The 18,606-nt window shown below is 42.8% G+C and overlaps 1 protein-coding gene across 4 annotated transcripts in view; it reads right to left on the bottom strand.

The window, feature by feature from the left end:
• Nucleotides 1-18,606, bottom strand: part of pola1 (polymerase (DNA directed), alpha 1) — an 83,836-nt gene that overhangs the window by 61,714 nt on the left and 3,516 nt on the right. For 3 of the 4 annotated variants that reach the window (XM_061758726.1, XM_061758722.1, XM_061758724.1), the window contains exons 10-30: nucleotides 18,005-18,174; nucleotides 17,817-17,929; nucleotides 17,587-17,700; nucleotides 17,441-17,515; nucleotides 17,234-17,372; nucleotides 16,963-17,117; nucleotides 16,738-16,822; nucleotides 16,604-16,665; nucleotides 15,864-15,953; nucleotides 14,576-14,692; nucleotides 14,334-14,509; nucleotides 13,801-13,930; nucleotides 13,600-13,719; nucleotides 13,414-13,504; nucleotides 13,210-13,334; nucleotides 12,948-13,097; nucleotides 12,744-12,866; nucleotides 1,238-1,270; nucleotides 768-860; nucleotides 464-669; nucleotides 257-389 (exon numbers count right to left, since the gene is read on the bottom strand). In XM_061758726.1, coding sequence (XP_061614710.1) covers nucleotides 257-389; nucleotides 464-669; nucleotides 768-860; nucleotides 1,238-1,270; nucleotides 12,744-12,866; nucleotides 12,948-13,097; nucleotides 13,210-13,334; nucleotides 13,414-13,504; nucleotides 13,600-13,719; nucleotides 13,801-13,930; nucleotides 14,334-14,509; nucleotides 14,576-14,692; nucleotides 15,864-15,953; nucleotides 16,604-16,665; nucleotides 16,738-16,822; nucleotides 16,963-17,117; nucleotides 17,234-17,372; nucleotides 17,441-17,515; nucleotides 17,587-17,700; nucleotides 17,817-17,929; nucleotides 18,005-18,174 — 2,500 coding nt within the window. The remainder of the gene's footprint in view (nucleotides 1-256; nucleotides 390-463; nucleotides 670-767; nucleotides 861-1,237; nucleotides 1,271-12,743; nucleotides 12,867-12,947; nucleotides 13,098-13,209; nucleotides 13,335-13,413; nucleotides 13,505-13,599; nucleotides 13,720-13,800; nucleotides 13,931-14,333; nucleotides 14,510-14,575; nucleotides 14,693-15,863; nucleotides 15,954-16,603; nucleotides 16,666-16,737; nucleotides 16,823-16,962; nucleotides 17,118-17,233; nucleotides 17,373-17,440; nucleotides 17,516-17,586; nucleotides 17,701-17,816; nucleotides 17,930-18,004; nucleotides 18,175-18,606) is intronic. The other variant, XM_061758725.1, reaches the window with a different exon arrangement.

Here is an 18,606-nt window from a genome sequence, read left to right as displayed (position 1 = left end):
GACCTGGATACTCTGTACCCAGCCTGAGGTCCGTAGGTCAATACATTATTATTTTTAACCTGTGTGTGTGCATGGGGGTGTGCGTCTGTTTCCTTGTGGACAAGTGGGGGGAGGGGTTGATTTTCATCCATATAAATCACTTGGAGTTGCAGTTTATGTATGAAAAGCGCTGTATAAATAAAGTTTGATTGAAGGATTTAACTATAAGGAAGGCAGTGACAAATAGAACTTGGCTAAGTATACAAATGTTCATTACCTTGTTTATCTCATACTGTTGTAAAGGTATCGCCCCACACGCTACCTTCTCCCCCACTTCCACGAGGTGTTTCTGAATGTTCTCCACAATGATGTCACGACTCTGGTCTGACAGGATCTGACCAATAACATAGCTGCAACACGAGACAGGAATGACTAACTCAAATACAGATATTTTTTTTTTCTTTTTTACTTCACTTGAACATACTTGCCACATTCCTTGGCCAGATCACACCAATCTCGCCGAACTATGTCCAGGCCTTTAACTTCCTGCTTGACGCTGTAGCGCCCATCGCCATGCTGCTCCACCACCAGAGCTGCATATTTCTTCTTCTTCAGCAGCAGAAGTGACTTAAACACTCCATCAATGTCAATCTCTAGCAGTTTGTACAGCTTGTTCACTTCTGCTTTCACCTGAGAGGAAAAAAGAACAAAAAACAAAAATGCAATCGGCGTATTAGAAAAGGAAGCTACCTTCTTGACTGAGTGTGATTTTTATGATTGAAAGCCACCTTGTTGCCCAGCTTGAAGACTTCTTCCAACGACTGGCTGTTGGTGTATATCATAATGGAGTCAGTGTCTCCATAGATGACCTCCAGGTTCATCTGAGCAGAACAATAATTAAAAGGAGAAAATAAAATCATAATATACACCCACTGGCCACAATTTAAATGCAATCTTAAAAGTTGCTCCTCTCATAGAGCTCAATAAAGGATCCAAAAATATAAAATATTAGTAATCCTATAATGGACTTCAATACAAATAAACACAAACTACAACATTTTGTTAATTTTTTTTTAACAGTGTAAAAAGTTACTATTATTATTGAGATACAGGTGGAAGTTTTGAATTAACTTCTGTTTTAGATCTCAGAGAGGTTACTAATCTTTTGGTCTAAGACTTTATAAACTGATTTATCAACCAAATTATTGTTGGATTAATCAAATGCTAGAGTGCCATGAAATGAATGGGGTATACAAACCTTTTGAACCATGTCTTTGGTGTGCATCAGAATCTGAATAAGAGCAGATGTAGAAAAAAAACACGGATTAGATCTAAATTGGCAATGCCACACAATTAAAACACCAGGGACATACACTATAATGACTAAAATATAATTTCCTGTGTTACTGTGACTACGTGTGTGTGGACACAAAAGCAGAGCAGGTAATTTTCTTTTAAACGGGGGATAATTGGCTAAGAGGGCAATTATGAGAGCGTGCTGTGACAGCCATCTTTTCAACCCACACACATCCACGCTGGGCACAACACGCACTTCTTAATGACTCGTAATGGCCTTAATCACCCAAGACTGGACAAAGACTGTTAACTGTCTGTGTGTGTGTTCCTCAGGAGCAAAGTGATCCGAACAGGTGTGTACTCCGAGTCTTTAATTTGGGAGGAGGAGTGGTCAATCGACCTGACAGAATTTGGCGTGATCTGTCGCCGGCAATCTGCACCTGTATCAGAATCAGAATCAGAATCAGAATCATCTTTATTTGCCAAGTATGTCCAAAACACACAAGGAATTTGTCTCCGGTAGTTGGAGCCGGCATACGCGTGCACAACACGGTGGAGTGAGTGGCGTGTGGGGACAAGGACGCAGGCTATTTCAGAGTAAGAAAAGGGCTGGGAGGGGTACATTCACTCCCTGAAACCAGAGTGGGACTTAAGCATGTTTTATGGGGTGATACATGCCACTGTACAGAGGCGGGTGTTTGAGTCATTCACAGAACAGTCTCCTCCATTAGAGGCTGCACAACAAGGTCAACGTCTCAACACACACACACACACACACGTGTGTGGTAGAAGGGTTTTTGCAGACCAAACACTCAAAGACATGCTAATGATAAGGAAACAGGGAGCGCCTTTACTGGTAAAGAAAGCCTCAAACTACAGTTTGTGAAGACTGGCTGTCATACAGGCAGGTGCAACTAACACAGACAGTACAGAGTACATCAAATCCAAATTGAATTCACGTTCTTATTTTTTCCCTCTGATTGGGTGACTTGCTACTTTTAAATGCATTGCAGACATTTATATCAAGTACTTTTTTCTACTTTGGAGAGTTTGGGAGTGGAAGACAAAGGTAAAGTCTTTTTCGTGTAGACATGGGTGTCCCGTCCTCTTCTTTTTCTTTTCTGTCACTCTCCTTTAAAACCTCATTCTGACCAACTGAAACTTTCAATAACTACCCATCATAGTACAAAGAACCACAGTGGCAGTATAAAAAAACTCCACTGTTGCACAGTAAAACCGTTACGGCATAAAAGGGATATCCATTTTCTGAGCCGCTTATCATCACAAGGGTCGCGGGAGTGCTGGAGCCTATACCAGCTATCTTCGGGCAGGAGGCGGGGTACACCCTGAACTGGTTGCCAGCTAATTGCAGGGCACACATGAACAAACAACCATGCACACTCACATTCACACCTATGGGCAATTTAGAGTCTTCAATTAACCTACCATGCATGTTTTGGGATGTGGGAGGAAACCAGAGTGCCCGGAGAAAACCCATGCAGGCACGGGGAGAACATGCAAACTCCACACAGGCGGAGATCTACTACAATCTACTTAAAAGGACAAGACCTGATTACATTGACACTGACAAAGAGGTATTAATACAAGGTACAGTTTAAGGATACCAAATTACAGACCAAGGCAACTTCAATGAAATTTAAGACCTGTTATTACACTGTAGTAAACAAGTAAACATTTTTTTTTTAGTGACTGCAGTTGCAGTATAGCAACGTTGTTCATTGAATCTGGCATTTGTAAGATCTTTGAACAGTGGATTTACGGAGAATTAAGGCCTTCAGTTCATCAACGGTATAAAGGCCTTAATTCTCGGAAATCAAATGACAGACCTTAAGGATACACGGACACGCTGTAAAAATACATATTGCAGCTCTTTCATTACATTTGAAACATTCCTGACTCTGCTTCTACCTGTGCATAGTGTACATTATTCCACTGTGCCTTTCTGCTATTTACACTGCAAAGTCTTGTTTAGTTTAGTTCTCATTTATTTTATATTCTTGTTTTTATTCTAAACACAAAATTAGGGTTGCACACCAATAATTGCATTTCTATCGTAACAGGTTCATTATGCAAAAATTGTTAAACATTACAGGTAGTTACGCTTTGTGTTATGCAGAGTGCACTGTATCATACTGACGTCCGTGGTAATATTTTGCACTGTATCAGATATGTAGCTAAAGACAACACATTTTTTGGGGGTATTTAGAAACTTAAGAACTCAGATCAAGTCAGAATTGTATTCAGGTTCGATTAGCCTAATGTTTTGTGTAAATACAATATATAACAGAAACAACAATCTTGGCACGAAGATGAATGTTTATCGCATTAATGCTCCATGTAACACTCATGGTGTTACACCCCCACACAAACATCGTGTCTACTCCCAACAATGCATACGGCGAGCCCTGTGTGGCACAACTTATTGACAAAGCCCATTTCTATGTAATAAAGTTAATCAGTGGCCAAAGAGAACAATGGCATGTTCTGAGTCTAAGGAGCAGTGGATGGATTTTTGAAAAAAAAAAAAAAACCTCATAAGTGCAAAAAGGACAGATGCTGTGAAAGTCAAGATGACAACAGCCTGAGGTGAAACAAAGTGAGAATGCCTTGGTGTAAATAATGTGCGGACTCATTTAGACACATTTTCCATATGCTTCCAACAGTACAGGCCGCTCGGAGGAATGGGCCGTGTGTAAGACAAGTCCTTTGACCATGACGCTGGAATTTGTGCAACTGGTGGTGTGAGCACTCATCTTGACACACACACACACACACACACACACACACACACACACACACACACACAATGCGAATCATGAATCAAAATAATCTAACAAAACCCAAAACAAGAGCTGTATGTCTGTATGCATTGTCTTTACAAAGTTTATAAAGCTAGTTTCATTGAGTTATTAAAAACACATCCAACCAAATTGTAGTGCTGTACTACACAACGGCAAACAATATAAACATTGTTATATATAACTATTATCTCTGACAATATCAATCAATTAGGGTGAAGGGTGAAGCAGAGTTACTCCTCACTATGACACAAATGCCTTTGTTTGGTTATTGGTCAGCCTCATTATTGGAAGACATTGTCATGTGGTTCAACTGACTCTTGGTACTACTTTGTCTCATTTATATCTTTTGCGGACAGCTACTTATTTGAAGTATCAACCTGAATTGAGCTGCTCGGTTGAGTTGGCAATGGATCCACAAAAAGGTGGATGCCAATCTCCTGTCACGCACTGTATGTATCATTTGAATACCACGGAGGATCAGCGCATGAAGGCGAGCATGTTAAACTGCAGTATAACTGAGGGCCCTAGTAAAAGGACAACAGCGAAGATTGTTTTGAATAGCACTCTGATGAAAAGCATTTGGGGATGACTGCGGCCTGACTGAAATAGCAACTGTGGAGGAACACAACACTGTCGGAGCTATGTGTGCACATGTAACATGCATGAGTATGTGCAAACACACAAAGAGAAAGACTGGAAAAAATTACACTTGACTAATAAGATTTACTGCTAATGTGAGCATTTATGAACACAAAAGTACCAGAGGCTTCGCTCCCAAAACACACACATGTCCGGGAAGATGTCATAGCTGTGTTCTCATGTCTACTGCTGGACGGGCTAGTCTGTCGCAACGCTGTGTCTGATTTTGATATACCACCGGCTGAGATCACAAATGCTGGCGTTCATTGTAAATAACTCCACAATGACAACAATGCGCCTGCGGTCCACTCAATTAGAAAATACGGCGCGCTAACAGATGGAAAGGACACATTCCAATGTCGCTGCGTTGCCGCTGACACGGGCAAAGTCAACTGTATGACGAGCAAATCAGCGATGTTTTATGTCCAAACTGCTAATTTACTTGTGGCAGTTAAGTGGCCTCCGATAAAAACGATTGAATGGCCTTTGTCATCTCAAAGCATCTAAAGAACAAGGTTTATGTTAGTCATGATTTGCTTGACTTGTGTGTGTGTGTGTTTGTTGTGATTTATATGGTGATAGCAAAAAAACAAACAAAAAAAAGTCAGTCAAGCACCATCACAGTGCATAAAAACACAAAGCCAAAGGGCTTATTAAAAAAAAAAAATAATAATAATAATAATTTATATATATATATATATATATATATATATATAAAACATAGCCTACTGTATTAAAAGATAACATTTCTCCAGCAAACAAATAGTGTGATCTGTGATTTTCAAATATTGGCATTCACATTTTTATGAATACATCATGGACAACTAATGTCAATGTCAGTTTTGTACTAATACTAAAACTACTGCTATCACCACCACAAGCGGAATAACAAGCATGTTTACAGAGAAGTAAACAACGGGGGTAAAGGTTAGTATAGGGCAATTTTGAGAAATAAGTATGGACTTAATATTGGAGAATCAAATGCAAGACTTTTTCAGACTTTAAGGATGAACAATATTGATAAAATGGTTTGGGCTAATCCATGAAAGAAATTCAATTTAGTATTACCGTTTCAAAATCTAATTATCGTTAATACCATATTGAGCATTTTTAAGAGTAGTAGTAGTAGTCGAAAATGCATCTGTTGCCACCTCCTCCTTGGCATTCTGTGTTGTAGCATGTGCACAGTAACGCAACGACATTACCAATAACATTGGAGCTAATAGGATGAAGGGAGGCGTTATCGATATGATTCCACCATGCTCAAAAATCTTTATGAGGATTCAGAGCTGGGCGAAATGGCCTTATCAATTTTGGCCAATCAATTTTCCCCCTTCAATAAAAAGCGAAAAGCAAATGCAAAGTACATTATACAAAACGTAGGCAAAATTGCCCATCCATCCATCTTCTGAGCCGCTTCTCCTCACTAGGGTCGCGGGCGTGCTGGAGCCTATCCCAGCTATCATCGGGCAGGAGGCGGGGTACACCCGGAACTGGTTGCCAGCCAATCGCAGGGCACATACAAACAAACAACCATCCGCACTCACAAACACACCTACGGGCAATTTCGAGTTATCAATTAACCTACGATGCATGTTTTCGGGATGTGGGAGGAAACCGGAGTGCCCGGAGAAAACCCACGCAGGCACGGGGAGAACATGCAAACTCCACACAGGCGGGGCTGGGGATTGAACCCCAGTCCTCAGAACTGTGAGGCAGACGCTCTAACCAGGAGTCTACCGTGCCGCTGCACAATAGCCCTAACAACAACAAATTAACATCAATAAATTAACACACAAAAAAAAGTCCCTTTGGGATTAATGTCACAACAAAAATTTCAACATACCATGAATAAAAAGTGCGGCTTCCAAACTAAATTAACCCTTGTCCCTGAAAATATAAACAAAATCTCACAAAAAGTATATAGCACTCCAGGTTAATGCCAGGTAGGCAACCTAATAAACATTTTTTGGCAAGGGGAAAAAAAAAAAGCTGGCTACAACTTGAAACTTTAAGTCCTCTTTATACTCCCGCGGTCGCGCGGGTGACAACGCCCGCATTGCATCACGTGACCGACGAATTGCCCCGCGCAGCACCTCTGCGCCGCTTGCCGCGCACCCGACAAAAATAGTTGCTGCACGTCGAACGCCGCGGAGATCATCTCTCGTGATTGGTCCGTTTTAGTCACGTGATGTGATGATGTACTCAGCGTGCTCCTTGGTTGTACATACCATCTACGTCGCCGCATTCTCGATCGATTTTGCAGCATAATTAAACGGATCATCTGGTCACCTAGGCCCATTTGTTCTGTCGCAGTCGCCATTGTTGCTTTGTTCCTTGTTACTGAAAGGAAAGGAAAGACGGCTCCCGGAAATGGCGCAAAAAAAAAAAAAAAAAAAAAAAAAAAAACATGCAGAGGAAACTCCACCCTGTGGTGTCCTATCCAATACCAGCCGTAGCGACACCCCTGACTTGGAGGAGAACTGCAGCACACTTTCAAAACAGCGCGCATGGGTTGCGCTTGAGTATAAAGGCAAACTACGTGAGGGACAGCCGCAGTAACGTCAGCACGGTCGCCATCCGCGCGAGTATAAAGAAGCCTTAAAGGCATGCCTAGTTACATGTTACAAAGTCACCCCTCAACTCTCTGATGGGGTACTTGAGGATACAGAGGTTTTTCTAGCCTATATTATTCAGCGCAGCACAGTGTACGACTGGTTAGCACATCTGCCTTACAGTTCTGAGGACCCGGGTTCAAATCCGGCCTTGCCTGTGTGGAGTTTGCATGTTCTCCCCGTGCCTGCGTGGGTTTTCTCCAGGTACTCCGGTTTCCTCCCACATCCCAAAAACATGCGTGGTAGATTAACTGAAGACTCTAAATTGTCTTTAGGTATGAATGGGAGTGCGAATGGTTGTTTGTTTATGTGTGCCCTGCGATTGGCTGGCAACCAGTTCAGGGTGTACCCAGCCTGCTGCCCGCAGTTAGCTGGGATAGGCTTCAGCAGACCTGCGATCCTAGTGAGGATAAGCGGTGTAGAAAATGGATATTGTTCTGCCGTGGGAAGTTTATTTTACGTTGTTGTAATGTTTGATGAACCTTTGGGTGCTCTCATTGTCAAGTCACACCAACGTGGGTAGTCTGGCAAAAAGCGACACAGTGCGACTTGATGGGAACAAGCCCCCGTGAAGTGAAGAACGCATTTAGATAAGCCATACTGTAGTACAGATTGTATGTAGTTTATTACAACAGCTGCCTACCACCGTTGAAGTGAACCAGTGTGTGGATAAATGACTGCTTTTGCAGCGTATAAACGACGCCCATTTATACGACTGACAATGTTCAGCGTGATCAACTCTGCGATTGCCTTCCATCGGGCTCCTTTGTCAAATATAAAACTAAAATAATCCACTCATGTTGTCTTTTTTCTTAGCGGGAGTTTCCCCTTCCTTTGGTTTCAACTGTCTTTAAACATACTATGCACCAGCCTGCTTGCTGCTCATTCTCTGACACTGCAAACCCGAACCAAATCCAAATGGTGCCTTTTCGTAAACGAGCTCGTCCCTGTTCGCTGCCATGGCGTCAGTGTAAACAGTGCTCATCAGCAGGCTATGGAAGCTGCTCAAGGCCAATACTTTCTGCATATGCGTGTCCACAGTGTGCATGTTGGCAAATGTGATGTAAATGTCGGCATCGGTCCATCTGCGGTCGAGAGCGCGCACAAAGCGCAGCCCAATTTTTGTAACCGCGTGGAGTGAACGCATATAAAAGCGCACACGCATGCGCCAAACCAACGAACGAAAGGAATGATGACGCTTCTGCTCGTCGATGGCTCTCGCACCAATGTGCTGAATTGAATGCTCCATCTCTTCTACTATTCACGTTCAGTGGTTGCACATTGTATCTTAGTTTCACTTTTTTCAACCTCTTTAGCCAAATACGACAAACACAGGAGCTCTGTTATTTTCTCGCTTTTGCAGGGTCGCCATTTTTATTAAACGATTACTTTTTTGATTACTCGCCCCGCCCTATGGGGAAGAAATTATAAACGGGAAGTTAGACCATTGACTTGCGTGCTAGCAGTTAGCAATACGACATCTTTCATGTTTACGCTCGGAATTTTTACCATGTGACCATTAACCAAACCAGCAGGATACAAAGATTGTTTAAAGATTAACTAATTTTATACTGTATAAATATTTCAATATCCTGATAATGTTGGGAGCTAAAATTGTGGCATGAAATTTTCATATCGTTTTGTCTGTAATCCACAGGCAGTTACTCAGTTATTTTTTTTATATAACACAATTGATAAATGACAATTAATTTTGCTGACATTTGACGAAGTAAATCTTTTGTCGAGACAATGTCCTGATTATTATTATTATTCATTAACAGCAGTGTGAGCTCCCTAGATTGAAACACTGGACATTATATCAAGACATTGTGAGGTACAAACAATCCCAGCCATGATGAGTGCCGCTTCACATGGCCTCATTAGCAAACGTTACTGACAGTTCAGATGTAGAAATCCCATCCCGCTCCACTGCCACCACGACGAGCTAATGGAGCCAAAATAGCAGCGCTGTTCCCATGTGACTATTTGTTAAGTCCGGAGTAAAGCCACCTCTTTATGGGGGCGGGGGGACAAGAAGACCATGGAAACCTGCAGCCCTCGTTTCCACACCAACACACAAACATTCACACACACACACACACACACACACCTACAATGGCATTTTCTAATACGAGGAAAGGTAAAATGACCTCTTTGATTCCGAGACAGTAGCAGCTATTGGAACGAGGCCGACACCATTTAGTCACACACGGACAGACCAACGCACACATGCACATAGACACGCACACACCGAGACGACATATGATCGGATGGTTGCGGGATTCCTGTGTCTAATTCGGGGAAATGATTTGTGATTCGTGAGACACGAGGAATGATCCAAAACCTGAAGGAAGGACAACGGGGGCCGCAATATTTACCTTGACTTGATTACAAGCACACACATTCACACGGGGTGGGTTTAACCTTCACGACACTCTGACCTCTCGGCACCCTCGCCTCTGTTACCCAAGCTCGCGTCTATCGCTCACTGTGCATGCCATCCAATAATGTCGACTACGAGCTCCTGTCAGTCTGTTTTTAAACACAAGGACAGAGACTCAATTACACGGCTTTTAGGGGGTGAACGCGCACCCGACACACCTGCTAACGGTTGTCAGATTTGCTGGCACACTGTCAAAGGTCAAACCAATATGCATTCCAAAACAATCAGCGGCTTCCAGCGGGCTGCATTGTTTACATCACTTGATTAGGATGACTGTTACTTTTTATAATCAGTAGCTGAAAGCTATGAACAGCAAAATAAAAGCCAGTGAAGTGCATAGTTTTGTGGCTCCCTTAACTGCTCGCTGACACTCAATTTGCAGCAAGTAGCAACATTAACACCACGAGAGGAAAATTAACACGAGCAAGCTGATAGATCCTGGCGTCTTCTGTAAAGCTCATCTCTGGATCTGATCCTTTTTCTATTTTCTATTTAATTTTGACTTCTACATGCATCAAGCATGAGATCATGGATCGGCTGGCCAGAGCTTACTAGACAATAAATGTCTTCCTGGTGTGACAAATGCATTTAGCAGCCAATTATAACCGCTTGTTGTCCGTGTTTCATATAACTCTTCCTCTGTGCCCGACACTTCTCTGGCGAACATACAAAAGGACCCAAAATAACACCGAGGGGTTGAGCGGGACATCAATCTGCGGCAGATCCACGGCCGTGTAATCCTAAACCTTACCTTCCTTTTAATACCATCACCCCCACCTCTTCTCACTCGTTAATACCCACACATACCAGGACAGAGTTGGCCCACAACAAATGGTTCACCGACAAAGGGCAGAGTTTGGCCAGTAGCACTTGTGCATTCACACTCACAAAATATACTGAACCTGCATAGACACACATGGATGTGTACACAAACATTTAGACACACATGATAAGATCAAACAAATGAGAAACGCGAGGGAAAAAAAAAAAAAGGTGGGGGGGAGATGGCACAACATCCCTTCCGACCCACCCCCACCTAGTCTCTGAAACTCCTGTAACCTTCGACCTGACTCGTCCCGCCACATTAGGCCTCAATTTAAAACGAGTGAGAAATATAAGAGCCAATCAATGAATACCAGGACGCATTCCCCGCCAAAACGTACCTCGGGGGAGAGGAGGGTGCATGGGTTGGATTTGCACTTAGACAGAAGTGCGTGCGTGTTAAAATTACAAAAATAAAAAGTCTCCTAAATCACGACACCAAAGTAGAGTGCAAATGTGACGATTAAAACGGGGGCGGAGGTGCAAACGGCAATAGCCACAAATACATCAGGATGCCGCTTATAAATGCCAGCTGGCCTTTCTGTCTCGCTGCAGTCGGAAACTACTGAGAAGTGCTTGGCTGACGGCTAGTTGATGTCAGGGCTCCAGAAAAACTCCAATTGGGTCAAACAGAGGCCCAGCCTAAATTCTATTGGCTTAACAAACTTTAATCTAGTTGTTTAAAATCCCCTACCATAGAGAAGTAAAGAAGTAAATGAGAATAAATGTGATGTTAGTAGTAGTAAAAAATAAATAAAAATAATAGGGGGGGGGGGGCGCTTCGATTACTTGACGAAATATCTGTAGGATAATCGATTACAAAAAGATTCGATTGCCACAGCCCTAATTTCAAATTCATCTTACATCATTACCCTTAAAAGTAAATCGCTTACATTCAGGGTTATCAAACTGAATGTGAGTGTGCATGGGTGTTTGTTCATGTGTGCCCTGCAAATGGCGAGCAACCAGTTCTGGGTGGATCCCGCCTCTCGCCCAAAAGGAACAAAATAAGACTGGACGGGAGAGACAGACAGAGCAGGCCAATTAGGAAAACCTACCAACAATAATACACATGTATTTGCCATAAAATGCATTTACCCTCATTTCAAGTTTAAAATGAAAAATATAAATTAAAATGGAAACAGCAGCAAGGCTTCTTCACTAAATGTAACAAGAAAAGATGAATTGTAATAAAAGTTATTGTCCGCTGCCTATACACTCGCAGCACGGGAGAATCCCACCTGTACGAGCCAATCAGACACACACATTTTACAATGTTGCTGTGTGACTGAAGGCACAAATGGGCTGCCAAAGTAAGAAGAACACATAGTTATGGCGCTGCCCTCCATTTGGGAACAAACACAATGCGTGTGTAACGAGATGTTAATGAACGACTCCCTCGAGGCAACGCCCGACGCCTCCGCCGAGGATGGTGAATGCGACTGTTACCACTGACGTGGCAAGTGTGTTTGTGTGTGTGGTGTTCAATTACTATACCACATTTAGCTGTGTATGTCACCCAAGACATCTCTTCGCACCTATTTACTGAGCGTGTGCTCACCCATGTTGTTCCATTAGGGAGTGTTGAAAGACGTCCCTGCATCATATTTAACATGGAGATTTTTGCGTGTAGTGCCACGGGTGTTAGACAATACTTACATTCGACAAGTCAAATATTTATTGGGTGAACTAAATTTAAAACACAAACGTAGAAGAGGTGTTAATGGAAAAAGTAGTAAGGAGGGCATGGGTAGTCAAGATGGAATATGATGTAGCAGTGCCCTCTTGTGGACTCATCGACTAGTACACCTGCACATCTAATGTAATACAGGTGCTGGATCAAAAATTCTGCTTTTACAAAGCTAATATTCAGTTCTGATTGATTACTATGTCATTTTTAATACAGCTAAATACAGTACTGTGTACCTGATGAAGTGTCCAGTCAGTGAACGGTAGCACAGCACCACTGAAAATCAAGTTTGTAGCTAAACATTGTCAAGACTTTAAAACCACACAAGACAAAATGACCATGTTGGGGACAAATGTGGCCAGTAATATAGGCTCTCTCTAATCTGTGTTACCTGGTGTCGAATGCATTTATTTTTTCTGTGTGCGTGCTGCACTTACCTCCCTGCCCTTGTGTGTGACCAGGGCAGCCAGTGGTTTGGCATAGAAGCGACTGTAACTAAATCCCAAGCAGCCGTACATGCTGTTAGCAGTTAGCTTCAATGCCTTCTGGCGGATGTCATACTGGGAGAAACACATAAACAGGGTTTGACTTTGATAAGCATTTGGTCATCTGTTAAAATAGTGTTTTGTGTATGTGTGTACCTGCAGGTAAAGGTCCGGGTTGATGTCGTGTTGTTTCATTAGCTGTTTAACCTGTTTGCGCCGTTCCACCAGCTTTCTGATCTCCTTGGGCAAGATTCCCATTTCCAGGTCACAATCTGGAATCTCAGGGATCTCTTCTGGCTTATCCTCCTGTTGCCAAAGAAACAAAACGTCATCCTATACATAAGTGCTTCAACAACGGCAGAATGACTTTAACCCTAAAAGCCACAGTGACACATTCGTGGGTCTCCAAAGCACAGACCTGACTTATCTTTTGCTTTCGGGAAGCCTCCCGCTGCACGGTGGTGAAGCAGATGTTAAACTCTTGTATGATGGACGGATACAGGCTGTTGAAGTCGAGCAGCAGCACAAACTTGTCGTAGAAACCTGCGGACACAAGCGAGGATTTTAAATTAACTCAATATATAAAGTAAAACGAGGACAGAATTATCTAAACCACACGCACCAACTTTAGGATCAAGCACCAGCCCTCCGGCATAGGCGGCCTTCTTCTTACGCTTCCCTTTCCCAGTCTCAACGTCGTCTTCTCCTTCATGCTGGGACATGTGAAAAAGAGGAGTAACTTTTCTGCATACATGGAAGCAACACAAGCGAAAGACAGAGAATGCTGCTGGTTTATTTGAGGTGTTACCATGTCCATCTGCATTTTCTTAAAGGACGGTTTGTCTGGGACGATGTAGTTCTTGTCGTGGAAGGCGTGAAGCAACAGGAACTCGTTTCTTTCAGACCGACCGCCCATTAGAGTACGTGACTGCGGGGAAGATCATTAGATAATTAAGCTCGACCATTACAACAACTTTCAACGTGCGTGTGCAGAGGACTCGTGCGATACCATGATGTTGCCGGCAATGTTGGTGATCTGTAGCGCCAGCGGCAGCACGTTGAGCTCACACATCATTTGGAGGATCAGCTTGGCGTCGGTCCATGTCAGCTCCAACAGGTAGAGCAGATGAGGAGAATCACTGGCACATAGACAGATCATTTTAACGTGCCGCACATAATCTGCAAACAAGTCTATGTCCCGAATTTCTGAATTAAAAGAACACCTGCGTCCAAACCAATGGTATTTAAAAAGTATCTCGCTCCATTTCAAAAAAAATCTGCAGACTGTCAAGCGCAAGGCAACTTATGGCTGGTACTTAAGTACCAGCCATAAGAGTGGTGAAGAATTAATGTCTGGTAGGTGTAATAACAATAATCGAATTGAACATAACGTAGAAAGACCATTTTTCACACACTTAAAAAATCATGGAGACAGTGTTTTCCCCAAATTGTAGTTTGTGGTGCCAAATTAGAAAGACAGACATTCCTTTAAAATTACTTTAAAAATACATGTGGACATGGTCTTAACGACATGAAAGACACCTGTAAAAATTTCTTATGCTCTCTTCTGGGATGTTGGCTCGCTCAGTCTTCAGCACCTGCACAACCAACTCAGTCAGATGGTAACTCTTGCAGCGAATCAGCTCCTTGGCAGAAATCTCTGTGTCGCACACAAGGCGGCCACAGGTGGCGCTCTTCTCTGCAAAGGTGCTGCGGCCCTGCAAGCAAATGGCCATTAGTCGTAGTAAAAATGACACTTTGTCCGTAGGAAATTTCATCCTCACCCCTAGTTTTGGCATGTTGGCCCTCCTGAGGCGTCCGATCTTGGACCAGTGCGGAACTTTGAGGTAAGTGATTCGCTGCAGTAGCACTTCGAGGTCAAAGCCAAAAATGTCGTGACCCTTAAAGGAACAAGCAGAAAGTCTTGCGTTATAACTAGACTTTACACCGATGTGATCGGTCTGATCGGTATCGGACGATATTTAGCATTTTATGCTGATCGGCTTTAATGTCATAATTCACCGATCCGATCAATGACGTCATCAATCGGCTCCACAAAAGACATTGACTCCGCGGCGCCACGTGTACAGTATATTTGAATCCAAAAGCCAGTTTATTTTTAGCTTTGTCACGTGTCATTTGACGTAGTACTGTAAATATTAGACTACTGTAATAAAAATCTTGTATTCCGCATCCCGTTTTTTACGATCATTGGCCTTTATTGTCAACTCAAATGCGACCGGATAGACTAGTTACTGTGGCGACGACAACCAGAGTGGTCCGAGCCGACGGTATTATCAGGACAAAATGGGGGAAAACGTGTGTTGGTGATCACCGGTGCTCAGGACAGGAGAGGACGTTCGTTTAAGGTTTGCTTGAGGTATGTTCACGTACTTTTAATACGATCCGGCTCGCAAGCAGGCAATAAAATGTTATGTAGCCTAGCAAGCTAGCGGTACCACGAACGGTTGTATGTAAACATGCCGCCGTTCTGTCGACTCATGCTCTAAAGTGGGTGAAGTCATTTAATTAAAAATAAAGTAATTGAATTACAGTAAGTTAGCACCCATTATTTCTGTCATGTAACGTTGGTTTGACCTGACTGATTAGAATACACGATCTGACTAGAGCAGTGATTTCCAACCTTTATGGAGGCAAGGAATATATTTTACAATTGAAAAATCTCACGGCACACCAACAAACAAAAATGTCACAAAAAGTGGATACATTAATTACTGTATGTACTTCCTGCCATCTAATAGAAGACCATTTATCATTTGTTCTGTCTGTCACTATGCCTCACTGGCATAAATAGAGGAACAAAGATACATTATTCATTGTAAATATAATGTTTTGAGCAATTAAGTACACAAGTATATACAGTAAATGAACAGGTCATTGAAATAGACACATTCCTCCATCTTGTGATCGGATCGGTTATCGTTTTTTTAAACTCGCTGATCGGTACCAAAAATCCTGATCGTGTAAAGCCTAGTTATAACCAAGCAATTAAACATACCATGGATGAGAAGCAAAAAAAATAAAATAAATAAAGCTCAATGAAACACCTACCACAAGAACATCAGGATCAATTTTGTGAAGCTTGGCAAGGAAGAAGCCAAGTAGAGTTCTCTCTTTAGTGGCTATCTCCACTTTAGCATTCTAAGAGAGTAGGGCAACTTCAGTGCGACGGTCCAAAACATCATGGAACTAAAGTCACATCCATTTGTCAAAACAGAACATTATCATCTTTGTCAAGGTTGATTTATTTGGCACCGTTCTTGTACCAAATCACATTACAGTACATACAGGGTTGGAACATCTGTCTCACAATCAAAGGTTCTGGGTTTGAATCTCAGGTTGGACCATTCTGAATGGCCTCCCTATGAGAGTGTGGGTTTTCTGAGGGTACTCCGGCTTCCTCCCACATTCACAAAATATGCATGTTCGGTTAACTGAACATTTGAATTGCCCTGAGGTATGAATGTGCAGTAAGCGTGAATGGTTGTCTGTGTGTCCTGTTATTGGCTGGCGACCAGTCCTGAATGTAAACATACTCTCTCCAAAAGTCAGCTGGGATAGACTCTGGCTCACCTATGATCCTGAACAGCATAGGCAGTAGAAAATGCACAGATGAACGGAAATGGATGGATTGTTGAGGTGTACCTAATAATGTGACAAGTGCGTGGAATCTCCGTAATTTCAACCTAACGTTATCACACCTTCTTTTACTCGCTGCTATAAAACCCTATTTTTGTCTGATCTACTAATTTTCCTCAGGAATGTCAACGAGGCCTTCTGTGCCAGCTCACCTTCTTTCTTACTGCATCATTGAAATCATATGGGAACATACAGTCGGTAGGTTGGGTCACCACTGAAAGATAATATTGATTTGATGAGCCTCGTTCACATGACGAACAAAAAAAAATTCTTAGCGGGAGCTCACCACAAAAATGAGTTTGATAGGGCGGTTGAGGTGGAGCTTTGTCCATATGGAAACTATGGTGGACAAGTGCTGCCAGAGACACTATCTGCACAAAGTGAAAAGAAACACAATCACACACTCATCCATTGTAAGAAATTATTATTATTTTTTTTTTAAAGTATAACAGCTTAACGTTGTCCTTCAAAGTAAAACCAATCAATCAGAAGCTGATCAATAAGCTCTGACCTCATTGTGATGGGTCTTGGGGTTCTGGACAGTCTTGAGGCTGATAGACATGACTGTGACGGGCGGCGGCGCCAAGTCTTTGACCACGGTGACCAGGTCACTCCTCGGGGCCAGAGCCTCTACTTTGCACCAGCTCACCGCCTGACTGAGAAGCTCTTTCACACAAAAACACAGAAATATTTGTATATTTCTATAAATATTACCTTTTTACTTGAAACAGATAGTGGTGCACTACTTTATTACTAAAAAAAAAAAAGAAATCTGTTCTCACGTGGTGTCTTGATGTCCAACCAGCATGGCCCTTTAATCTTCCTACTGAGGAGGAAATGTTCCAAGCTGGAAGTGTTGGTTCCAAAAATGTGGGAAAATGTTGCCCCCTTGAGATCAGGCGGCAGAGCAGGGAAGTCAGCCTTCAAAAACAAATAAGATCGTTTTCATCAGAAAAGGGAACGAAATCCTACCACGTGCATTTACTCACTGAATAGCGGACTTCCAGGTATTCGCTTTGCATGGGCACATCAGGAATTTCAAAGGCATAGTTCTTCTCCACTTTCTGAAGCCAAAGTAAGTGTGAGGCTTGACACAAAAATATACATGCTTTGCTGTAGGGGGGCGGGGGAGTACCTTGGACTTGAACTTCATGATCTTAAACTTGTCAGAAAGCTCACTGAACTCCTGGTAGACGTCCATTATTTCAACGGGTGTATCAGACACCTCCTCCGTCCTGGGGTTTACTTTCTGTGGAGTGAAAACAAAAGCACTTTAAGATTTAAAGATGTTTTCAAATGATTCATTAACAAGTAAATAGTATTAACACAATGATGTGTTTATTATGGTTGTCGTTTGCAACATACATATTCACGTGGCAGGATATACATAGTGCGCTCGATGTTCCTGATGGAGACGCAGCAGCTTGTATAAAACTGGGCCGACTCGATCCACACCTTTCCAAACAGATAGACCACGCCTGCGTGACCAAAACAAGGTGAAGCTGTGATGAAGAATATACAACCGATATGTCAGAGGATATATTTTGCCATACCTGCTTGATTGTAAGGGTCTTCAAAAGCATCCAGCCAATAGAATCTGAAAACATTCTCGCCATCTGGACCCGCTACCAGTGGCAGCTTGCTGGAGTCCACTTGCACCTCCGCAGGAGCCTCGCTGACTGCACCGTTGTCATCCTCCAGCCCCCACGAGCCTCCTGACATGCTGCATCCAGAACCAGAATTAGAACAGTGGTTAATCATACCATATCGTCACAATCTCTGTAAGAGCAGCATAGGGTACGAAATCGGACTTGGATGCTGATTCAGGCTATGCACTTGGGGCAACTTAAATAAAACAATACAGGGCTGCTTCTTCCATTAACAAAGCGCAAACCTTCTTTTAAAGACGGGATATATGATGGAACATGGGGGCAACGAGCAGGGCTGTGGTCAGATTTATTTATTGAGCTGCAGTATCTCACCCCCCTGTGCTGACGCGGACTGTGGAGCCAGGCTACAACAGGGGACCTTCATTTGACTCTGCCTGGCCCAGAAACTTGGCTCTAAAGCCATCCAAATTGAGGCAGCTCAGAATATCACGGATCGAGAGGGAACATACTGGCATCCGTGGTGAAACGGCGGGCGACCCCTATTG

Source organism: Phyllopteryx taeniolatus, chromosome 20 (genome assembly GCF_024500385.1).
Source record: "Phyllopteryx taeniolatus isolate TA_2022b chromosome 20, UOR_Ptae_1.2, whole genome shotgun sequence".
Lineage (NCBI taxonomy): Eukaryota > Metazoa > Chordata > Actinopteri > Syngnathiformes > Syngnathidae > Phyllopteryx > Phyllopteryx taeniolatus.
This window is presented reverse-complemented; position numbering and strand designations above follow the sequence as displayed.